At 41.4% G+C, this 25,563-nt stretch overlaps 1 protein-coding gene across 1 annotated transcript in view; it reads left to right on the top strand.

Annotated features, from left to right (window-relative positions):
• The window catches only part of si:ch211-197n1.2 (EF-hand calcium-binding domain-containing protein 6), a 70,143-nt gene that overhangs the window by 2,680 nt on the left and 41,900 nt on the right, over positions 1-25,563 (top strand). Inside the window, exons 3-11 of the mRNA XM_065024689.1 lie at positions 293-393; positions 640-717; positions 2,262-2,450; positions 8,724-8,864; positions 11,848-11,984; positions 13,146-13,288; positions 13,445-13,644; positions 16,869-16,979; positions 24,155-24,220. Of these exons, the coding sequence (XP_064880761.1) occupies positions 293-393; positions 640-717; positions 2,262-2,450; positions 8,724-8,864; positions 11,848-11,984; positions 13,146-13,288; positions 13,445-13,644; positions 16,869-16,979; positions 24,155-24,220 (1,166 nt within the window). The remainder of the gene's footprint in view (positions 1-292; positions 394-639; positions 718-2,261; positions 2,451-8,723; positions 8,865-11,847; positions 11,985-13,145; positions 13,289-13,444; positions 13,645-16,868; positions 16,980-24,154; positions 24,221-25,563) is intronic.

Raw genomic sequence — 25,563 nt, 5'->3', positions numbered from 1 at the left:
CTACCAGCAGGAAGGGCTAGCCTGCCTATGACATCAGCATAGTTCCTAGTGGATGTCACTTAGCTTCCTCTGTTTTGTTGGATGTGAGATGTTGAGTCATTATTGTTTTGACATGGTCAAAGCTGTCAAAATGAATTTTGATGAAATGTTTCATGTTCTGATGGTCGATTGGTGTATTGAATGAACTAACAAAATGAATGAACAACTGACCAAATGAATTAACAAATGAATGCACTGAATAGACTGAGTGAGCTATAGTCACTGCATTGATATCTTTGTGTTCTACCTCCAGCTTGAGTACGAGCTAAGGCAGAACATTCAGTTGTTAGGACACTTGAATCTTCAACGAATGTTCAAGAACAACCATCCGGAGGGAAAAGCACTGGCCAACAGGTTAAGCTTTGACTAACACGAGCATGCACGCATGCATGCACGCGCGCACACACACACACACACACACACACACACACACACACACACACACACACACACACACACACACACACACTTTTAAAAAATGATATTACCTACACAAAATCTTCTCTCTATACATTAACACCTACAAACACACAGCTACAGGATGTCCTTTATCCTATATGGTTTCTTGATCCCTCCCCTCTCTCTTGTCTATGCTCACAGAGATGTGTTGCTGATGATCCTCACCAAGTTTCTGGGCCGATTCATCACACTGCAGCAGTACAGCCAGTTGCTGCTCCGGTTAGTACATCAACCAATTTGAATAAATATCACATTTTAGTAGTATAGTGCATTCAAATGCATTTGTTGCAAAGTGCTGGGTAAAGGAGTCAGCGAGGTTGACAGTATAAATTAAAAAAACATAATAGAAGTCTTAACTCTATAGGGCGGCAGGTAGCCTAGCGGGTAGAGTGTTGGGGCAGTAACTGAAAGGTCGCTGGTTCGAATACACAAACTGACACGGTGGAAAATCTGTTGATGTGCCCTTGAGAAAGGCACTTAACTCTAATTTGCTCCCTTACAGAAAGAAAGAATAAACTCCTACTATGGCTGACCGTTTGAAACGACACATTTCACTGTATCTATCTGGTAGTACCAGTCAAAAGTTTGAACACACCTACTCATTCAAGTGTTTTTCTTTATTTTTACTATTTTCTACATGGTAGAATAATAGTGAAGACATCATAACTATGAAATAACACATATGGAAACATGTGGTAACCAAAGAAGTGTTTAACAAATCAAATCAAAACATATACAATTATCTGTTCTTGCCATAGTATGGACTTGGTCTTTTACCAAATAGGGCATTTATTTTCAATTGCATTTATTTGTTCTGCAATTTCTGAAGCTGGCAACTCGAATGAACTTGTCCTCTGCAGCAGAAGTAACTCTAGGTCTTCCTTTCCTGTGGTTTATGGTTTTTGCGACTGCACTTGAAGAAACTTTCAAAGTTCTTGAAATGTTCCGGATTGACTGACCTTCATGTCTCAAAGTAATGATGGGCTGTCGTTTCTCTTTGCTTATTTTAACTGTTCCTGACATAATATGGACTTGGTGTTTTACCAAATAGGTCTATCTTCTGTATACCACCCCTACCTTGTCACAACACAACTGATTAGCTTAAATGCATTATCAAGGGAAGAAATTCCACATATTAACTGTTAACATTGCACACCTGTTAATTTAAATGCATTCCAGGTGACTATCTCATGAAGCTGGTTGACAGAATGCCAAGAGTGTGCAAGGTTGTCATCAAGGCAAAGGGTGAAGAAGAATTTGAAGAATCTCAAATATAAAATATATTTGGATTTGTTTAACACTTTTTTGGTTACTACATGATTCAATATGTGTTATTTCATAGTTTTGATGTCTTTACTATTATTCTATGTAGAAAATAGTAAACATTTAAAAAATAACTTGAATGAGTAGGTGTGTCCAAACTTTTGACTGGTACTGTATATATATATTTGTTTTGTCTAGCACACTCCTTTTCTAAAATCTGACTGTGTGTGAATGTTTGGTTTGATTCACTGAAACAAAACATGAACCAGCCTACAATGAACTTGCCATGTGTAATAGAGTCATCTAAAAACAAAAAACAATGAACCTGGGTTGGGGTCAATTCAATTTCAACTAAATTCAAAAACTCAAAACTCCTCATAGAAAACCATGAATAATTCTTAAATTTGATCAAATCTAAAATAATCTCAATTCATCCCTGCAGTTAACTACATCACTGGACTAAACCATACAGTAAAACATAACCTTTTTGAATCCTCCAGACTGCATTTGTCGAAGAAGGCAGCCATTAGCTTTGAGGAGCTGTGGGAGGCCATAAGAGAGTCTGGAGCAGGTGGACCAGCCACTTGGTTTAACCCCACCCAGGATCCCAGCACAGCCCCTCCCCTTTCTCCAGCTAAAGTCACAGCCTCCCAGACCCTATCCCTATTGCGGGGACAGGCCCAGAACAGGTAAGTCTGGATTGAGGACACGCATCCCCTAAGTATTGTGAAACGATGCCGGAATCAAAACTTTGAATTTTCCAATTTAAATGATTATCCAAAATTCTTGCAACCAATATAATGTTATATATTTGGGGGATACAACCATCTCAGCTCTGAAGATTTTGTTGCGAAGAAACAGAATCATTAGAATATTTGTTTTGGTACTGTCCATATGTAGCTTGTTTTTGGTTGCAGGTTCAGGAATGGCGGAAGAATTGCAACATTTACTTGATGCTAACTCTGCAAAAACCAATGCTGGGGATTTGAAAAGTCATAGTCAATCGATCAACAATATAATAATACGTTTAGCAAAACATTTGATCTTTAATTTACAATCTGTAGAAGCTATGAGAATAGAAAGCTAAAATGTATATAGTATGTAAAAGATGGAAGTAGAAGCCTAACTGTTGTTGTCCATTAGTTTACTCCATTAGGGGAGGGATGGCAGGGTTAGGAGAACATAATAAAGGAAAATGTATGAATACATTTTACATTCTAAAATTTATGAAATTATGTTTTTTCCCTCACCAATCTAAACACAATGCCCATAATAACATAGCGAAAACAGGTTTTAAGAAATAAAAAAACAGAAAACTTTATTTACATAAGTATTCAAACCCTTTGCCACGAGACTCGAAATTGAGCTCAGGTGCATCCTGTTTCCATTGATCATCCTTGAGATGTTTCCACAACTTGATTGGAGTCCACCTGAGGTAAATTCATTAGATTGGACATGATTTTGAAAGGCACACACCTGTCTATATAAGTTCCCACGGTTGACAGGGCATATCAGAGCAGAAACCAAGCCATGAGGTCGAAGGAATTGTCCGTAGAGCTCCGAGACAGGATTGTGTCGAGGCACAGATCTGGGGAAAGGTACCAAAAAATGTCTGCAGCATTGAAGGTCCCCAAGAACACAGTGGCTGCCATCATTCTTAAATGGAAAAAGTTTGGAACCACCAAGACTCTTCCTAGAGCTGGCTTTCCGGCCGAACTGAGCAATTGGGGAAGAAGGGCGGTGGTCAGGGAGGTGACCAAGGACCCGATGGTCACTCTGACAGAGCTCCAGAGTTCCTCTGTGGAGGAGGGACAACCTTCCAGAAGGACAACTATCTCTGCATCACTCCACCAATCAGGCATTTATGGTATAATGGCCAGACAGAAGCCACTTCTCAGTAAAAGGCACATGACGGCCTCTTGGAGTTTGCCAAAAGGCACCTAAAGGACTCTCAGACCATGAGAAACAAGATTCTCTGGCCTGATGAAACCAAGATTGAACTCTTTGGCCTGAATGCCAAGCGTCTAGAGGAAAGCAGGCACCGCTCATCACCTGGCCAATACCATCTCTACGGTGAAGCATGGTGGTGGCAGCATCATGCTGTGGGATGTTTTTCAGTGCAGGGACTGGAAGCCTAGTCAGGATTGAGGGAAAGATGAATGCTGCTCCACAGCGCTCAGGACCTCAAACTGGTGCGACACTCCACATCCAACCTGACAGATTTTGAGATGATCTGCAGAGAAGAATGAGAGAAATTCCCCAAATACAGGTGTGCCAAGCCTGTAGCGTCGTACCCAAGAAGACTTGAGGCTGTAATCGCTGCCAAAGGTATTTCAACTAAGTACTGAGTAAACAGTCTGAATACTTATGTAAATGTCATATTTCAGTTTTTTATTTTTAATACATTTGCAAACATTTAAAAAATCTTGTACTTTGTCATTACGGGGTATTCTGTGTAGATTGATGAGGGGAAAAACGATTTAATCAATTTTAGAACAAGGTTGTAACTTAAACAAAATGTGGAAAAAGTCAAGGGTTCTGAATACTTTCCAAATGCACTGATATATATATATATATATATTGTTTTACAAAAAATATATATATATATATATATTGTTTTACAAAAAATATATATGGGGATTGGAAATTATGCAGACAATTACATTGATGGAAGCTACAATCTAAATGAAATGTTAAAGGTGATCTATCCCCCAATTTTTTGGCTTGTTTTATAAGTATAAATATTGTAAGTCATGCTATGGTTGTGCCGGGGTTGTACTTTAGACTTTAAGGAAAGTGTGAGTGTGTTATGGCTGAGATCTGCAAGTGTCAGACAGGTGGATGGTTAAGTTAGCATCTCTATTGCCTTGCTGAGAGCTGAAGTACTGTCGCCCCCCAGCCTAGAAATGCCTTGGCAATGCAGTGTCTAAATTCCAACATAGTGAAATCATGATATTGGTTGGGACAGAGACTGTACCACAACCCCAAAAACTACATTACTAGACCATCAGTTCTGAAATCTCTGGGTCAAAGAAGGCTGGGGATTGACTAACCCTGGAAAGATAACTCTAGACAAAAGGCAGGCTTAGGGTGAGTTAGCTACAAAGCTTTCGGGAAACTCACCCCCTGGATAGTTAGATTCAAACAATGCAGAGCCAAAATGGCCCTTTCTGTTTTAAGTTAATGCTGACGCAATTCTCCCGCTTTAGAGCAATCTCAGTTCAAACTTGGTAGGATGCTTTAAACACTGGGCACATTCATACTCCCTTTCTATCGACAGAGGAGCCCAAAACCACAGGACTCAGGGGAAAGGAGATTATTTAAGTATTTACCTCTTCTCTTTGGTGCCATTGTCGGGGTGTCAAATGGTGTGTGTGTGTGTGTGTATATGTGTGAGTGTGTGTGGGTGGGTGTGGGCGCATGCGCAAGAGACAGTTTGTCATCAGCAGCTCTCGACCGGGGAGGTATGTGTGTCTCCCCTGTCAGGGCAAACTGGCAAACCGGCTGTGGTGGACAGACAGACAAACACACAGACACACACATAAACACATTCCAGCGGAGGCTGAGAAGGCCTGAGAGCCACCAGTTCAGAAATCCCCGTGACCAATTAGGAAGACCTGGAGACTCCTAGTCAGTTGGAGCAAAGAGAAGGGGAGAGGGGGAGTGAGAGACAGGGGGTGGGTGGGAGAGGGAGAGAAAGAGGGAAGAGTGAGGGAAATAGAGCAGGAGGGGATTGAAAGGGAGGGAATACAAGAGAAAGAGTGACCAAAAAAGAACAGCATGAAAAACGAGGCAGTCGTGTAAAGTAACTAAGTAGTAACTAAGTACTACTTAAGTCGTTTTTGGGAATATGTGTACTCTACTTTACTATTTATATTTTTGACTACTTTTACTTTTACTCCACCAAATTAGAAAGAAATATATGTAATTTTGCTCCCATACATTTTCCCTGACACCCGAAAGTACCAGTTACATATCAAATGCTCAGGCAGGACAGCAATATGGTCCAATTTAAAAACCTATCAATATAACACGTTGTCATCCCTACTGACTCTGATCTGGCCGACTCACTAAGCAGAAATAATGTGCTTGTAAATTATGTCTGAGTGTTGGAGTGTGCCCCTGGCTGTCCTTACATTTAAAAAACAAGAAAAATGTGTAGTCTGGTTTGCTTAATAAAAGGAATTTGATTTACTTTCACCTTTTACTTTTACTCAAGTATGACAATTGAGTACTTTTTCCACCACTGTACTTAATTAAGTACATTTAAAACCAGATACGTTTAGACTTTTACACAAGTAGTATTTTACTGTGTGACTTTCACACACTTTTACTCGAGTCATCTTTACTTGAGGTATCTTTACCTATATTCAAGAATGACAATTGAGTACGTTTTCCACTGAAAGGAGGAGAGAGAAAGTAAGAGGGTGGAGAGAAATGGAACTCAGGAATAGAGGAGTTAGAGGGACAGATAAAACGGTGAGAGCAAGAGAAAAGGGTGAGGGAGAGAAAGAAAAACTCAGGAAGAGAGAGGAGTGAGAAGCACAGAAAGGAGAGAGAGAGAGAGAGAGAGAGAGAGAGAGAGAGAGAGAGAGAAAAGAAAGAGAGAGGGAGGGAGAGTCAAATGGTTGTGAACTCTTTAATCCTGTTACCCCTACTGATGTGTCTGATTGACAGGACTTTTTGCTCGCTTTCCATAAGGCGTTCACCCGCAGGCGTCCTAGTATTGTTATCTTTTGAAAACGTCTGTTAGTCAGTCACACTAGCAGCCACCCTGTGGACACTAGGCTACATTTATAAAGTAAGTAAAAGTAACTAGCCTTGCACAAGCCTAGGCATTTGTGCGAGGCAGAATGGCTCATTGGAAATGGAAACTATCTGTTTATGTAGCCTGAGGCAGCTTGATGTACAAGTACACCCTCTGGACAGGACACTAGTCTATCGCAGGGCCTTACACCCAATCTATCTCCTTAACATTAACAAAGTATTAGTGTCAAATTTTCCAAAAATCTACTTTTTGGTCACCACCTATGAAGTCTATGCAAGTCAAAAAAATGATTGAATATTTGGCTATCACTACTTAATTGGAGTGACATTTGGAAAACAAAGAAGCAGTCTTTTTTAATAGAGATCGTACTGTATATCTGCAATATGAATGCAACCAAGAATCTGCTATGTTTGGTGCTTAAAAATAGTCATCATGAATCCAAACACACACACACACACACACACACACACAGTATGTACAGTGGGGCAAAACAGTATTTAGTCAGACACCAATTGTGCAAGTTCTCCCACTTAAAAAGATGAGAGAGGCCTGTAATTTTCATCATAGGTACACTTCAACTATGACAGACAAAATGAGAAAAAAAAATCCAGAAAATCACATGGTAGGATTTTTAATGAATTTATTTGCAAATTATGGTGGAAAATAAGTATTTGGTCACCTACAAACAAGCAAGATTTCTGGCTCTCACAGACCTGTAACTTCTTCTTTCAGAGGTTCCTCTGTCCTCCACTCGTTACCTGTATTAATGGCACCTGTTTGAAAAGACACCTGTCCACAACCTCAAACAGTCACACTCCAAACTCCACTATGGCCAAGACCAAAGAGCTGTCAAAGGACACCAGAAACAAAATTGTAGACCTGCACCAGGCTGGGAAGACTGAATCTGCAATAGGTAAGCAGCTTGGTTTGAAGAAATCAACTGTGGGAGCAATTATTAGGAAATGGAAGACATACAAGACCACTGATAATCTCCCTCGATCTGGGGCTCCACGCAAGATCTCACCCCGTGGGGTCAAAATGATCACAAGAACGGTGAGCAAAAATCCCAGAACCACACGGGGGGACCTAGTGAATGACCTGCAGAGAGCTGGGACCAAAGTAACAAAGCCTACCATCAGTAACACACTACGCCGCCAGGGACTCACATCCTGCAGTGCCAGACGTGTCCCCCTGCTTAAGCCAGTACATGTCCAGGCCCGTCTGAAGTTTGCTAGAGAGCATTTGGATGATCCAGAAGAAGATTGGGCTAATGTCATATGGTCAGATGAAACCAAAATAGAACTTTTGGGTAAAAACTCAACTCATCGTGTTTGGAGGACAAAGAATGCTGAGTTGCATCCAAAGAACACCATACCTACTGTGAAGCATGGGGGTGGAAACATCATGCTTTGGGGCTGTTTTTCTGCAAAGGGACCAGGACGACTGATCCGTGTAAAGGAAAGAATGAATGGGGCCATGTATCGAGAGATTTTGAGTGAAAACCTCCTTCCATCAGCAAGGGCATTGAAGATGAAATGTGGCTGGGTCTTTCAGCATGACAATGATCCCAAACACACCGCCCGGGCAACGAAGGAGTGGCTTCGTAAGAAGCATTTCAAGGTCCTGGAGTGGCCTAGCCAGTCTCCAGATCTCAACCCCATAGAAAATCTTTGGAATGAGTTGAAAGTCCGTGTTGCCCAGCAACAGCCCCAAAACATCACTGCTCTAGAGGAGATCTGCATGGAGGAATGGGCCAAAATACCAGCAACAGTGTGTGAAAACCTTGTGAAGACTTACAGAAAATGTTTGACCTCTGTCATTGCCAACAAAGGGTATATAACAAAGTATTGAGATAAACTTTTGTTTTTGACCAAATACTTATTTTCCACCATAATTTGCAAATAAATTCATTAAAAATCCTACAATGTGATTTTCTGGATTTTTTTTCTCATTTTGTCTGTCATAGTTGAAGTGTACCTATGATGAAAATTACAGGCCTCGCTCATCTTTTTAAGTGGGAGAACTTGCACAATTGGTGGCTGACTAAATACTTTTTTGCCCCACTGTATATGTATCTGAATGTCACAGAAACGTTTTCACTTTCCTAAGCTGAATGCTAGACCAAAGATAGCTAGACAAGAGCATCTGCTTACAGCTGACTAAAATGTAAATGATGTGGTTCTCCCCACCACAGGTTCCTGGAGGTCATAGAGTCACGTCCCACAGAGCTAGGCCTACAGAGGATCAGTTTGATTGTAGCTCCAGAGCTGAAGAGATGTCTTGCACAGTTGGGCCTCAACTTAGAGGACCGGGAGTTTGAGAAGCTTTGGAAGAAGTGTGTTTCCCCCCTCAAAATCTCTCTCTATATATGTATAAATAATTTATGAATAATACGATGTGGTACATAAGTAAAGTATGATGATTTTTGAAACGTTCAACATTATATACTGCATTTTCTGCATTTAAGTATGTGCATCAGAGTTGGAGTCAAATCAAATTTAAGTCAAATCATATTTCCCTAAAAAAGCTGAAAAGGTGAAGCAATTTTTAAAAAATGTTTAAAAATATATATATGCAGTTGAAGTCAGGAGTTTACATACACCTTAGCCAAATACATTTAAACTCAGTTTTCACAATTCCTGACATTTAATCCTAGTAAAAATTCCCTTTCTTAGGTCAGTTAGGATCACCACTTTAATTTAAGAATGTGAAATGTCAGAATAATAGTAGAGAGAAGGTCAGGGCTTTGATGGCCACTCCAATACCTTGACTTTGTTGTCCTTAAGCCATTTTGCCACAACTTTGGAAGTATACTTGGGGTCATTGTCCATTTGGAAGACCCATTTACGACCAAGCTTTAACTTCCTGACTGATGTCTTGAGATGTTGCTTCAATATATCCACATCATTTTCCTGCCTCATGATGCCATCTATTTTGTGAAGTGCACCAGTCCCTCCTGCAGCAAAGCACCCCCACAACATGATGCTGACACCCCCGTGCTTCACGGTTGGGATGGTGGTCTTCGGCTTGCAAGCCTCCCCCTTTTTCCTCCAAACATAATGATGGTCATTATGGCCAAACAGTTCTATTCTTGTTTCATCAGACTAGAGGACTTTTCTCAAAAAGTACGATCTTTGTCCCCATGTGCAAGTTGCAAACCGTAGTCTGGCTTTTTTATGGTGGTTTTGGAGCAGTGGCTTCTTCCTTGCTGAGCGGCCTTTCAGCTTATGTAGATATAGGACTCGTTTACTGTGGATATAGATACTTTTGTACCTGTTTCCTCCAGCATCTTCACAAGGTTTGCTGGTTGTTCTGGGATTGATTTGCACTTTTTGCACCAAAGTACATTCATCTCTAGGAGACAGAACGCGTCTCCTTCGTGAGCGCTATAACGGCTGCATGGTTCCATGGTGTTTATGCTTGCGTACTATTGTTTGTACAGATGAATGTGGTACCTTCAGGCGTTCGGAAATTGCTCCCAAGGAAACAATTGTTGGAAAAATGACTTGTGTCATGCACAAAGTAGATGTCCTAACCGACTTGCCAAAACTATAGTTTGTTAAAAAGACATTTGTGGAGTGGTGGAAAAACAAGTTTTAATGTCTCCAACCTAAGTTTATGTAAACTTCCAACTTCAACTGTATATACAGTACCAGTCAAAAGTTTGGTCACACCTACTTATTCCAGGGTTTTTCTTTATTTGTACTTTTTCTACAGTGTAGAATATATATTTGAGATTCTTCAACGTAGCCACCCTTTGCCTTGATAACAGCTTTGCAGACTCCTGGCATTCTCTCAACCATCTTCATGAGCCAGTCACCTGGAATGCAATTCAATTAACAGGTGTGCCATGTTAAAAGTTAATTTGTGGAATTTCTTTCCTTCTAATGCGTTTGAGTCAATCAGTTGTTTTGTTACAATGTATTGTAGGGGTGGTATACATAAGATAACGATTTGGTAAAAGACCAAGTCGTTATTATGGCAAGAACAGCTCAAAGAAGCAAAGAGAAACAAAAGTCCATCATTACTTTAAGACATGAAGGTGTCAATCCGGAACATTTCAAGAATTTTGAACGTTTCTTCAAGTGCAGTCGCTAAAACCATAAAGTGTTATGATGAAACTGTCTCACATGAGGACCATCACAGGAAAGGAAGACCTAGAGTTACCTCTGCTGCAGAGGATAAGTTCATTAGAGTTTCCATCTTCAGAAATTGCAGACCAAATAAATGCTTCACAGAGTTCAAGTCAGTTCAACTGTTTAGAGGAGACTGTGTGAATTAGGTCTTCATGGTCGAATTGCTGCAAATAAACACTATTAAAGGACACCAATAATAAGAAGAGACTTGATTGGGCCAAGAAACACGAGCAATGGACATTAGACCGGTGGAAATCTGTCCTTTGGTCTGATGAGTCCAAATTTGAGATTTTTGGTTCCAACCGCTGTGTCTTTGTCAGATGCAGAGTAGGTGAATGGATGAGCGCCGCATGTGTGGTTCCCACCGTGAAGCATGGAGGAGGAGGTGTGATGGTGGGGGATGCTTTGCTGGTGACACTGTCTGTGATTTACTTAGAATTCAAGGCACACTTAACCAGCATGGCTACCACAGTATTCTGCAGCGATACGCCATCCCATCTGGTTTGCGCTTAGTGGGACTATCATTTGTTTTTCAACAGGACAATGACCCAACACACCTTGAGTCTGTATAAGAGCTATTTAACCAAGAAGGAGATTGATGGAGTGCTGCATCAGATGACCTGGCCTCCATAATCACCCGACCTCAACCCAATTGAGAGGGTTTGGGATGAGTTGGACCGCAGAGTGAAGGAAAAGCAGCCAACAAGTGCTCAGAATATGTGCAAACTCCTTCAAGACTGTGGGAAAAGCTTTCCAGGTGAAGCTAGTTTAGTGCCAATGCCAATAGTGTGCAAAGCTGTCATCAAGGCAAAGGGTGGCTACTTTGAAGAATTTTAAGTCTAAACTATATTTTTTATTTGTTTAACACTTTTTTGTTTACTACATGATTCAATATGTGTTATTTCATAGTTTTGATGTCTTCACAATTATTCTACAATGTAGAAAATATTAAAAAATAAAGAAAAACCCTTGAATGAGTAGGTGTGTCCAAACATTTGACTGGTACTGTATATATTCAAACCACTTCATATGACTTCAATTCCAATGTTCACCATATGCATGTATGCATGTTCATGTTCAGTATTTCCTTTATGTATTCATGTACTGTCTGTGTGCATTGTATGAGGAAAACTGTAGTGGTACACCTCATTGTATGATTTTAGAAAATATGTTGACGAACAGATTTGACAGCGAAGGACTTGGAGCCGTGAACGTGAGAGGTTTGCTAAGGACACTTGGACTGAGCCAGAGAAAGACCTCAGACACCAACGATAATAATGATCAAGTTTCATCTTCTATCAATGGTGAAGACACCAAAGGTAAGAACAAAGGAAAGACATTCTGCATATCTTCATATTCCATCAGAAACGGTATGAGTCAAAAGATGTGATGCTGTTCACCACAGTTGGTAATGTCTCTTTGTTGTTACTTAAACTATAGTATTTACTAAAGTTTTAACTCAAGTATTACGTTTTTACATATACTTAAAGATGCAGTCCGGGATCTTAAGCACAACAAATTCGTAACATATTTTACCAATTGAATTCATAACATATCATATGAATTGCACACACACACAAAAAGTTTTTTTTGCAGGATGTAACATACGAAATGGATGACATTGTACACAATTGGATGACGTAGTACACAAAAAACGGGAACCCGTTTTGGCTCTTGAGTACCACTTTCAAAACTGCTGTCTGAAATTAAACAAAAGTTCTGGAGCATCACTTTAAGTATTACGTTTTTAAGTAAGTATTAACTACTGCATGTACAAACATCTGTCAACATTTCAGTGGGTTGAAGCATAGCTCTTGAAACACCAGGGTTGTGCCTTTGAATCCCGTAGTGTAACACACTTAATATAGGTGTCCCTTCCATATGTTGCATGGATAGAAGCATCTGCTAAATGACCATGTTATCAATACTATTATCATACAATACATCCAGAGAAAAATAACAGTTAGTGATTGCTGTGACCAATAGTTACCAATAGAGGGCACTGTAGTATCATACCAGTCAAAGGCACCTCCCTTATAAAATACTGCACAGTTCTACATCTTTAATCCATTCAAAGTCCACTAAATTAATATGTATCATTTTAAATGATTGATGTTGGATGTTCTTCTAATCTGAGTACCCCATAACCCCTATGATATTGAAGCTGTTACTCTCCAAGGTATGACTGGGTTAATATGCAATCCACAGTTGGGAAATAATGGGAAATTTCCACTGAAATTAAAGGTGCGATCTGTAGGTTTTCCACATGCAAACAAGCCTTATTGTCTTAAATAACTATTCATTAATAAATTCATAAATTATTTATTAGTTAAGTTTAGGTACATGTAAATTCTTCAAAGTTCGAGGGCTATGTGTCTGTAGCTAAAATGATCATTGATGCGTGCTAGTGGGGAATTTTACAGTTTGCTCATAGATACTAAACCACTATTTTTTTACCCTTCATGGCCTTATGCTTTCAGCCAGACCCAGGGCCCTGTCGAAGTCGGAGGAGGAGCGTGGGGTATCCATCACCATGGAGAAGTGGCTGAAGGACAAGTTTAGGGAGGGCGTCCAGAGAATGAAATCCCAGTTTGACCAACTGGATCCAGACCAGACCTGCAAGGTGAGTCTGTTGACAGCTAGGGATTGGAAACAGGTGAAGATTTAATATTGTTTCACTTTTAGTCAAACTATTGGCCTGGTATTGAACTGAAGAAAGAAATAAAGAAATTCAACGTATTGAAACTAGGTCTGTGTGTTTGCTGGGACATTTGTCTAGGTGGGCCTGGAGGAGTTTCTGCAGGTGCTGAAGATCTTTGGCCTGAATCTAAAGAGGGAGCATGTGGGCTTGTTTTTGGCTCGCTGTGGCCTGGGACTCAACAAGAAAGGTGTGATCCATTACCCAGAGTTCCTCCGCATGTTTCAGGACCGCAGCGAGGAAGGGGTCACACATAGGATCCTATCCAATCCACAACACAGGTCAGAGGTCACAGCCGGACAGTTACAATCCAATGGGCAAAACTGGTTGTGTCCTTGAAGTTCTTTTGTGACATTGTTGTCCAGTTGTAAACTGTTTTTATTCTATTTAACTAGGCAAGTCAGTTAAGAATAAATTCTTATTTACAATGACGGCCTGCACCGGCCAAACCCGGACGACTGGGCTAGTTGTGCACCTCCCTATGGGTCTCCCAATCACAGCCGGTTGTCATACAGCCTGGATTCAAACCAGGGGGTCTGTAGTGACACCTCTAGCGCTGAGATGCAGTGCCTTAGAGCACTGAGCCACTCGGGAGCCCCAATACTTCACGTACAGTCATGGCCAAAAGTTTTGAGAATGACACAAATATATATTTTCACAAAGTGTGCTGAAGTGTGCTACCTCAGTTTGTATGATGGCAATTGGCATATACTCCAGAATGTTATGAGGAGTGATCAGATGAATTGCAATTAATTGCAAAGTCCCTCTTTGCCATGCAAATGAACTTAATCCCCCAAAAACATTTACACTACATTTCAGTCCTGCCACAATAGGACCAGCTGACATCATGTCAGTGATTCTCTCGTTAACACATGTGTGAGTGTTGACGAGGACAAGGCTGGAGATCACTCTGTCATGCTGATTGAGTTCGAACAACAGACTGGAAGCTTCAAAAGGAGGGTGGTGCTTGGAATCATTGTTCTTTCTCTGTCAACCATGGTTACCTACAAGGAAACACGTGCCATCATCATTGCTTTTGCACAAAAAGGGCTTCACCGGCAAAGGATATTGCTGCCAGTAAGATTGCGCCTAAATCAACCATTTATCGGATAATCTAAAACTTCAAAGAGAGCAGTTCAATTGTTGTGAAGAAGGCTTCAGGGCGCCCAAGAAAGTCCAGCAAGCGCCAGGACCATCTCCAAAAGTTGATTCAGCTGCGGGATCGGGGCACCACCAGTACAAAGCTTGCTCAGGAATGGCAGCAAGCAGGTGTGAGTGCATCTGCACGCACAGTAAGGCAAAGACTTTTGGAGGATAGCCTGGTGTCAAGAAGGGCAGCAAAGAAGCCACTACTCTCCAGGAAAAACATCAGGGAAAGAATGATATTCTGCAAAAGGTAGAGGGATTGGACTGCTGAGGACTGGGGTAAAGTCATTTTCTCAGATTTTCAGATTGTTTGGGGCATCCGGAAAAAAGCTTGTCCGGAGAAGACAAGGTGAGCGCTACCATCAGTCCTGTGTCATGCCAACAGTAAAGCATCCTGAAACCATTCATCTGTGGGGTTGCTTCTCAGCCAAGGGAGTGGGCTCACTCACAATTTTGCCTAAGAACACAGCCATGAATAAAGAATGGTACCAACACATCCTCCGAGAGCAACTTCTCCCAACCATCCAGGAACAGTTTGGTGACGAACAATGCCTTTTCCAGCATGATGGAGCACCTTGCCATAAGGCAAAAGTGATAACTAAGTGGCTCGGGGAACAAAACATCGATATTTTGGGTCCATGGCCAGGAAACTCCCCAGACCTTAATCCCATTGAGAACTTGTGCTCAATCCTCAAGAGGCGGGTGGACAACCAAAAATCCACAAATTCTGACAAACTCCAAGCATTGATTATGCAAGAATGGGCTGCCATCAGTCAGGATGTGGCCCAGAAGTTAATTGACAGCATGCCAGGATGGATTGCAGAGGTCTTGAAAAAGAAGGGTCAAAACTGCAAATATTGACTGTTTGCATCAACCTCATGTAATTGTCAATAAAAGCCTTTGACACTTATGAAATGCTTGTAATTATAGTTCAGTGTTCCATAGTAACATCTGACAAAAATATCTAAAGACACTGAAGCTGCAAACTTTGGAAATTAATATTTGTGTCATTCTCAACCTTTGGCCACGACTGTATTATTAGCGACCACAGAATGTCTTTACCTGGTTGCAATCTGTTTATGTGACATCTCATTAACCAGAAAACCAGTTTACACCCTTCAGTGATGTCATTATTAGGCTACGCACTCACGCACTGACTGGTTCAGTGGAACTGGTTTGTTCTTGTTTATGGATGTGTGATTTGATTTTGTATTTCGTCCTCATGCCCTGAGGGGACTTAATCGAAGTTACAGATTGTATCTTTTACATGTAGTTTAGAGTTCGAGTTACGAAGGCTTCTGGAAGTGCACCCTTGAGCTGCGACTTTTACAGTAAAACGTGCCCAGAGTACTCCCGCTCACATCTAGCCTTCCTCTGTGCCACACTTATCAATTTATGCTTAAATGTTTAAAAGGCAGCAGAGGTTTACACTATGCTAGCTAGTAGGGTATTCAGAGGCTAATTTATTACTTTCCTGATTAAGGACCCTAAATTGGATAAAGTGGGACTGGCAAACATTAGCACAGATGAATTTAGTTGAGTTTACAGTCCCTTTCCCGGGGATGAGTTACCACGACGATAGCATACAGAAGTCAGCCGTCCTTTGTCGGAGGTTATCTCTACCCAGATTAAGCGAAGTGTGTGTGCGTGTGTGTGTATGTGTGTGTTTGGGGGCTGCTTGACATAAGACTTGCGAACAGGACTTGATGGGTGGGTTTTACGTATCATTGTGTACTTTGGGCTTTGGGGTATTTACGTTGGGTTGTTGAAGCCTGTAAACTGGAGTTAGGGATCTATGGTCACAGCACAAGTACACTGAATAGAAACATAAATGCAAACATGCAACAATTTCAAAAATGTTACTGAGCTACAGTTCATATACGGAAATATATCTTGTGTGACCACCATTTGCCTCATGCAGTGTGACGCATCTCCTACACATAGAGTTGATCAGGCTGTTGATAGGGGCCTGTGATAGTGGTCCGGACATTTTCAGCTTCCAGGAAATGTGTACAGATCTTTGCATTATCATGCTGAAACATGAGGTGATGGCGGCATATAAATGGCATGACAATGGGCCATTTATATGATGGCCCATTCGTCATGGTATCGCTGTCCAATCAAATTGCCATCGATTATACGACGGCTAAGTGCTGTATCCAGGCACTCCATTCGTTCATTTTGGTACAGTGTGTCACCTTCTCTGATTATCAAGCTGTTTTCAAACTCAAAGCATACCGGCATTACATTTTTTAAATGTCATATACTATAAAACTTAATGTTTTTGCAGAACCAAAATGCCTACTGTTTATGCAAGAACGGGTATTCGGACAAGGCCAATGTCTTCTTTTTAACACAGGTTTCACCATATCCAGGGGAGCATCAGCCATGCGTCCACAGTCACCATGGTGGAGGCTAAACTGGCTCGACTCTTCCAGTCAGAGTACCTCGCTCTGTTAGAAATGTTTCAGTAAGTATAGAGTCACATGGTGACTCAACAAATAGCAAATATGAGCATATTGTAGCAGCTAGATACACTACATGACTAAAGGTACGTGGACACCTGCTCATTGAACATCTCATTCCAAAATCATGGACATTAATATGGAGTTTGCTGTTATAACAGCCTCCAGTCTTCTGGGAAGGCCTTCCAATAGATGTTGGAACATTGCCGCGGGGACCATTCAGTCACAAGAGCATTAGTGAGTTCAGGCACTGATGTTGGACGATTAGGCCTGGCTTGCAGTCATTCATCCCAAAGGTGTTCGTTGGGGTTTAGGTCAGGGCTCAATCAGTCAAGCCAGTCAAGTTCTTCCACACTGATCTCAACAAACCATTTCTGTATGGACATCGCTTGGTGCACAGGGGCATTATCATGCTGAAACAGGAAAAGGCCTTCCCCAAACTATTGCCACAAAGTTGGAAGCATTGAATTGTCTAGAATGTCATTGTATGCTTTAGCGTTAAGCTTTCCCTTCACTGTAACTACAGGGCCTAGCCCGACCCATGAAAAACAGCCCCAGGTAGGGTTGTGGCTGTCACAAATGTTCGTCAGCTGGTGGATTTCAAGCAAATAACTGTTGGTCTCACAGTAATTGACAGTTAATTAATATAAACAAATTTAGCATCTGGATACTTCCACACATAGCTTACAAGCCACTGATGCAGACCTTTGGAACATTTACATTTTAAAAAGTAATAAATCCATGCTATATAGCCTACACCTTCACAATAGACAGGTTTAAAGAAGCGTGATATGAAGAAAATGTATTCTATTTCAGAAGTACAGAATAGCATACTCTGAGCTCTTCGTATGTTAGGTCCTGGGGCAGTATTCACAAAACCTTCTTAAGAAGAAATTCCTTCTTAAGTGACATTTTTTCCTTAACTATAGTCTTAAGAAGAAAGTTAAGAAACATTGCCATTCCTCAATAAAGTTATTGGAAATGTTCTTAACAAGGTTTTTCCTAAGTTTCGTCCTAAGAAATAAGTAAAGAAGGAATGGGATTCATGAAATAATGCTTTAGAATTTCTTCTTGGAAATGTACTTAACTTTAGGACAGCCAAACCCTTGTCTTGAGACGAATGGATACTTTTGTAACCATAAATGTTTTCTTGCCCCACAGACAGAGTTGGCTACCGGATATTTAAATACAGCAAGAATACAAATTAAACCTGCATTATCTAGCTAGCTAGTAATTTACAATATATTAAAATATTCTAGAAGCGTAAAAAGCTAGCGCTATCTTGTCAATTTGCAAAGAAGAACTTGGATAGCTTAGCTAACATTTATGTCGTTAGCTATGTTGGCTATAATGTCTTTACGCTTTAGCTAGCTAACGTAGCTAATTAACTTACCGGTCGCACAGTCCCTCTACCACCATCTCTATGATGGACGACACCCTCTCCTCCAGCTGGTCCACATGAATGGTCTCTCAGCTCCCTTCTTCTTAGCAGCCAACTTGATGTCGGACCACTTCTTTTTTACGGTGTCACTGTCTCTTGCCATACCCCCAACGGCAGAGACAGACTTGGCCACTCTCGCCCATCCTTTCTTTTTGGTCTCTGCAGTGACCCCGCAGTTATCAAGTCTTCCCAACAGCAGCCTTTTCCTGGGTGCTAAACTCAGCAAAAAAAGAAACGTCCTCTCGCTGTCAACTGCGTTTATTTTCAGCAAACTTAACAAGTGTAATATTTGTATGAACATAACAAGATTCAACAACTGAGACATAAATTGAACAAGTTCCACAGACATGTGACTAACAGAAATGGGATAATGTGTCCCTGAACAAAGGGGGGTCAAAATCAAAAGTAACAGTCAGTATCTGGTGTGGCCACCAGATGCATTAACTTAGGGCTGCAATCCCGGTAACGGGATCGATATGACAACAGCCAGTGAAAGTGCAGGGCGCCAAATTCAAAACAACAGAAACCTCATAATTAAAACTCCTCAAACATACAAGTATCTTATACCGTTTTAAAGGTAATCTTGTTGTTAATCCCACCACAGTGTCCGATTTTAAATAGGCTTTACAGTCGAAAGCACCACAAACGGTTATGTTATAGGTCACCACCAAGCCATAGAAAGACAGCCATTTTCCCAGACAAAGAGAGGAGTCACAAAAAGCACAAATAGAGATAAAATGAATCACTAACCTTTGATGATCTTCATCAGAGGACACTCATAGGACTTCATGTTACACAATACATATATGTTTTGTTTGATAAAGTTCATATTTATATAAAAAAATCTCAGTATACATTGGAGCGTTACGTTCACTAGTTCCAAAAACATCCGGTGATATTGCAGAGAGCCACATCATTTTACAGAAATACCCATTATAAATGTTGATGAAAATTCAAGTGTTAGACATGGAAATATAGATATACCTCTCCTTAATGCAACCGCTATGTCAGATTTTTTTTTAAAAACTTTACGGAGAAAGCAAACCATGCAATAATCTGAGATGGCGCTCAGAAAACAAATACAATTATCCGCCATGTTATGTTACAATTATCCGCCCTCAGAATGCACTCCCAGGAATCGCAGTTCCACAATAAATGTTTGATTTGTTCGATAATGTCCATTATTTATGTCCAAGTAGCTACTTTTGTTCGGGCGTTAGGTACACATATCCAAACGCTTGTGCAGGTCGGACAAAAAGTTATATTACAGGTCGTAGAAACATTTCAAACTAAGTATAGATTCAATCTTTAGGATGTTTTTATCATAAATCTTCAGTAATGTTCCAACCGGAGAATTGCTTTGTGTTTAGAGAAGCCATGGATCGCAGGTCGCTATCATGTGAAATGCGCATGACCAGGAAATGGCTCTCTGCCAGTAACCTGACTTATTCAGCTCTTATTCAGTCCCACATCACAGTAGAAGCCTCATTCAAGTTTCCAAAGATGGTTTACATCTAGTGGAAGCCCTAGGAAGTGCAAATTCATCCATATCCCACTGTGAATTCAATAGGGGCTAGGTTGAAAATCTACCAACCTCAGATTTCTCACTTCCGGTTTGGATTTCTTCTCAGGTTTTTGCCTGCCATATGAGTTCTGTTATACTCACAGACATCATTCAAACAGTTTTAGAAACTTCAGAGTGTTTTCTATCCAATACTAATACTAATATACATATATTAGCAACTGGGACTGAGGAGCAGGCCATTTACTCTGGGCACCTTTCATCCAAGCTACTCAATACTGCCCCTGCAGCCATAAGAAGTTTAAGTACTGCAGTGCATCTCCTCCTCATGGACTGCACCAGATTTGCCAGTTCTTGCTGTGAGATGTTACCCCACTATTCCACCAAGGCACCTGCAAGTTCCCGGACATATCTGGGGGGAATGGCCCTAGCCCTCACTCTCCAATCCAACAGCTCCCAGACGTGTTCAATGGGATTGAGATGTGGGCTCTTCGCTGGCCATGGCAGAACACTGACATTCCTGTCTTACAGAAAATCATGCACAGAACGAGGAGTATGGCTGGTGACATTGTCATGCTGGAGGGTCATGTCAGGATGAGCCTGCAGGAAGGGTACCACAATGAGGGAGGAGAATGTCTTCCCTGTAACATACAGGGTTGAGATTGCCTGTAATGACAACAAGCTCAGTCCGATGATGCTGTGACACACCCCGCCCCAGACCATGACGGACCCTCCACCTCCAAAATTGATCCCGCTCCAGAGTACAGGCCTCGATGTAACGCTCATTCCTTCGACGATAAACACGAATCTGACCATCACCCCTGGTGAGACAAAACCGCGACTCGTCAGTGAAGAGCACTTTTTGCTAGTCCTGTCTGGTCCAGCGATGGTGGGTTTGTGCTCATAGGCAACATTGTTGCCGGTGATGTCTGGTGAGGACCTGCCTTATAACAGGCCTACAAGCCCTCAGTCCAGCCTCACTCAGCATCTTCCGGGCAGTCTGAGCACTGATGGAGGGATTGTGCGTTCCTGGTGTAACTCGGGCAGTTGTTGTTGGCATACTGTACCTGTCCCGCAGGTGTGATGTTCGGATGTACCGATCCTGTGCAGGTGTTGTTACACGTGGTCTGCCACTGCGAGGACGATCAGTTATCCGTCCTGTCTGCCTGTAACGCTGTCTTAGGCGTCTCACAGTACGGACATTGCAATTTATTGCCCTAGCCACATCTGCAGTCCTCATGCCTCCTTGCAGCATGCCTAAGGCATGTTCCCGCAGATGAGCAGGGACCTTGGGCATCTTTCTTTTGGTGTTTTTCAGAGTCAGTAGAAAGGCCTCTTTAGTGTCCTAAGTTTTCACAACTGTGACCTTAATTGTCTACCATCTGTAAACTGTAAACGACCGTTCCACAGGTGGCTGTTCATTCATTGTTTATGGTTCATTGAACAAGCATGGGAAACCGTGTTTAAACCCTTTACAATGAAGATCTGTGAAGTTATTTGGATTTTTACGAATTATCTTTTAAATACAGGGTCCTGAGAAAGGGCCGTTTCATTTTTTGCTGGGTTTCTTTCATCCACCATCACTTCGATCTCTTTTCCTGGTTATCCATTTTTGATTTTGATATAGCTAGTCTGATGTCTATAATGTGTGAAAAATAACAAAATAACCAAATCCGATCATCCCTGTCACATAGGCTTATTTATTGGTTTCAAGTACGTCACTAATGGCAATGCAACATAAGAAGATACTAATGTAGTTCTTAAGAAAGATATGTGCTTAAAACCGATGTGCTTAATATTAGGAAAGTTGAGAAATAAATATAGTAGGACTAGCCTATAGAAAGCTGATGGGATCCTCCTTTTTTTAGTAGAGGCCATCAATTGTATAGCCTATAGGAATGTTGCGCAACGTGAGCTCATAGGCTCTCATGAAGTGTTTGATTTTCGAGCATATTTTCATTGATGTCAGAGCGATTAGACTAAAGGGACAATAGAGTGCTGACTACCAGGCAGTTAGCAAGTTTGGTAGGCTACTAATGACCATCAGCAGCATCATAGTTTGGAGAAGCCTCATTATGGTGACAAAACGGTCACATGGAATATGACTGCCTTCATGACTCTTGACCGCTGGTGTGGCCTTAATACGGTCACCGCAACAGTCTTAGCCCCAGACCATTATTCCCCCTCCACCAAACTTTATAGTTGGCACTATAAATTTAGGGCAGGTAGCGTTCTCCTGGCATCCGCCAAACCCAGATTTGTCCGTCGGACTGCCAGATGGTGAAGCGTAATTCATCACTCCAGAGAACGCGCTTCCACTGCTCCAGAGTCCAATGGCGGTGAATTTTACACCACTCCAGCCAACACTTGGCATTGCACTTGGTGATCTTAGGCTCATGTGTGCGGCAGCTCGGCCAAGGTAACCCATTTCATGAAGCTCCCGACGAACAGTTCTTGTGCTGGCATTGCTTCCAGAGGCAGTTTGGAACTCGCTAGTGAGTTAAAAAAGTATATTTTTTAATTTACCTTTATTTAACTAGGCAAGTCAATTAAGAACAAATTCTTATTTTCAATGACAGCCTAGGAACAGTGGGTTAACTGCCTTGTTCAAGGGCAGAACAACAGATTTGTTCCTTTTCAGCTGGGGGATTTGAACTTGCAACCTTTCAGTTACTAGACTAATGCTCTAACCACTAGGCTAACCTGCTGCCTGAGGACAGGCAAAAAATGTTTCAGTACTAGGTAGGCCCATTGTGACCCACCACTTCGCAGCTGAGCCTTTGCTGCTCCTAGACATTTCCACTTCACAATATCAGCACTTACAATTGGCTGGGGTAACTCTAGCAGGGCGAAATATGACAAACTGACTTGCTGGAAAGGTGGCATCCTATGACGATGCCATGTTTAATATACCTGTCAGCAACGAGTGTGGCTGAAATAGCCGAATCCACTAAATCGAAGGGGTGTCCACATACTTTTGTATAGATAGTGTATGGTCATCTCAGTTGGTTCCTGTCTTTCTTTATTTCTCTCTCTGTCTCACTCTCTTTCAATGTGCTTTCCAAAAGTTCATTCAACAGAACATAATGGGGAAAGCGATACATTTTATAGTTTCAGATATGCACTGAGTATACAAAACATTAAGAACACCTGCTCTTTCCATGACATAGCCTAACCAGGTGAATCCAGGTGAAAGATATTATACCTTATTGATATCACTTGTTAAATCAACTTCAAACAGTGTAGATGAAGGGGAGAAGACAGGTTAATAAAGAAGGATTTCTAAGCCTTGAGACAATTGAGACATGGATTGTGTATGTGTGCCATTCAGAGGGAGAATGGGGAAGAGAAAATATTTAAGTGCCTTTGAACAGGGTATGGTAGGTGCCAGGAGCACCAGTTTGTGTCAAGAACTGCAACGCTGCTGGGTTTTGCACACTCAACAGTTTCCAGTGTGTATCAAGAATGGCTCACCCCTCAAAGGACATCCAGCCAACTTGATACAACTGTGGGAAGCATTGGAATCAACATGGGCCATTATCCCCGTGAAACGCTTTCAGCGCGTTCTAGAGTCCATGCCTTGACGAATTGCGTCTGTCCTGAGGGCAAGGGGGGTGAAACTCAATATTAGTAAGGTGTTCTTAATGTTTGGTATACTCCGTGTAGAATAGTTTTGAGAATGAGTCTTTGATTCTAGCCCTTCTGTGCAGGGGTGAATATAGATATACCATCTCTGCTCTTTCTCTCAGTGCTCTGTTTTAGTGAACCAGGCCCCCTCTTTACCCCTTTCCACTACCTTTCTCTACATTTCGTGTCTCAATATGATTGGGGTCACACGCAGGCTTTTGCCTGGTCGGAGGTCATAAACTCCTACATTTTACCATAGTCATACCTCATTAAGATCAAGCCCTTAAAGTGTATAGTATCTGTTCACTTCAGGAAATGAACCAGCCTATGTCAGCTGGTCCTTGCTGCTTTTGAATAGAAAACAACCTCTCCAAACTCAAACAACCTCTCCAAACTCAAAGCCCAAGCTGTCCTAATGCTAAAAAAAACCTTAACTGACCCAGTTGTGATTATCTTGAACTGTGAACTGTGAATACATATGTACTTGGCACAAATGTTGAGTGGAATTCAACATGGAGGTCAGTGAAATAATACATCTGTCACATTAACATTTGTCCTGGTCTTATTGAGGTGTTTTGTCTCTCCTACAGGAGCATTGATAAATGCCACAGGAGGGTGGTGAGCCAGGAGGAGTTTCGAGCAGCGATTGAGAGCAGGTATTTTGTCCCTCTCCTGTTCCTCTCGTATGTTTTGACTTTGTTGTATTGAGGTGCCATTTTTAGAACATCCTTGGATTGTCCAGCTAATTTAATTTGAAGCGCATTGTTGTTTCACACACAGTACCAGTCAAAAGTTTGGATACACCTACTCATTCTAGGATTTTTCTTTATTTTTACTATTTGCTTGGCCAATTGTGCTTCTCCACATGGGTCTCCCGGTCGAGGCCAGCTGCGACACAGTCCGGGATCGAGCCCGGATCTGTAGTTTGCATTGCATTTTGTAGTTTGCATTGCAGATTGCATTTTTGCAAACACTGGAGTGCCTTGGACCGCCGTGCCACTCGGGAAATCCATGTCATTTCATTATTTTTTATTTATTTTTAAATTCACTATTAATTTCTACTATTCATCTAATGAATGGCCTAATATGTAGCTGATATTTAGCATCTTACTTCGATTACACATCTGTAGCCTCTCTCTTCCAGCTGTTCCTGTGCGCACTATAGGCTATAGGCAACGGAATCCTCTCCGCTATTCCTCTTCACGTGAAATCCCAGGAAAATCTATAGGCTACAAAAGCTATAGGACATGTCTTTTTAGCCTTTTTTATATTAGACCTACTCGCCTTTTCGTGGCGAGAAGCAGGCTTGCTGAATGTAAAATAGGCCTAGGCCAAACGAACTGTCGGGGAAAGTTAAGGAGCGTTGGTGTGATCACTTTGGCAAGGGATGAGAACATTGTAGCATTAATGCAGGGACAGACAGAGAGAAAGCACAGCGAAAAAGAAGAACCAAACGAATTGACAATCATTAGAAAAATGGAAATCATGATGATATAATGTAAAAGATGGCTAAACAGCGTTTGTTGTTGATTTGCTACATTTATTGAGTTAAGAAAAAAATCATTACATGTACATTGAATAATTATTTGCAGTTGTCACTATGACAATGAACGTAACCTGAAGCACTGAATGGTCTGTGTTACCACCGATTTACAAGTTTTCTCTCTGAAAAATTTTGTTAATTTAATCTGATTGTCGTAAGGTTCCATGACTTTGTCCACACAGGGCATCTGAACACACAAAATACATTTAGATGACTTTCATTACATTTTGGGTGTTTCACACCTGTGGTATTCCCGTCAAAATGACCGGTCATTAGATATGAACAGGTGGGACTACAATTAGTGAATAAAATTGAGTTCAGGCACTTGCCCATTCATCAGATGGACACACTTCCTTTCCCAGACCAGTTTGAGCACACACACACACACACACACACACACACACACACACACACACACACACACACACACACACACACACACACACCTCACTCCCC

This window comes from Oncorhynchus nerka, linkage group LG11 (genome assembly GCF_034236695.1).
Source record: "Oncorhynchus nerka isolate Pitt River linkage group LG11, Oner_Uvic_2.0, whole genome shotgun sequence".
In the NCBI taxonomy this organism is placed as follows: Eukaryota; Metazoa; Chordata; class Actinopteri; order Salmoniformes; family Salmonidae; genus Oncorhynchus; species Oncorhynchus nerka.
Note: the sequence above shows the minus strand (reverse complement) of the source record. Positions and strands in the feature narration are given on the sequence as shown.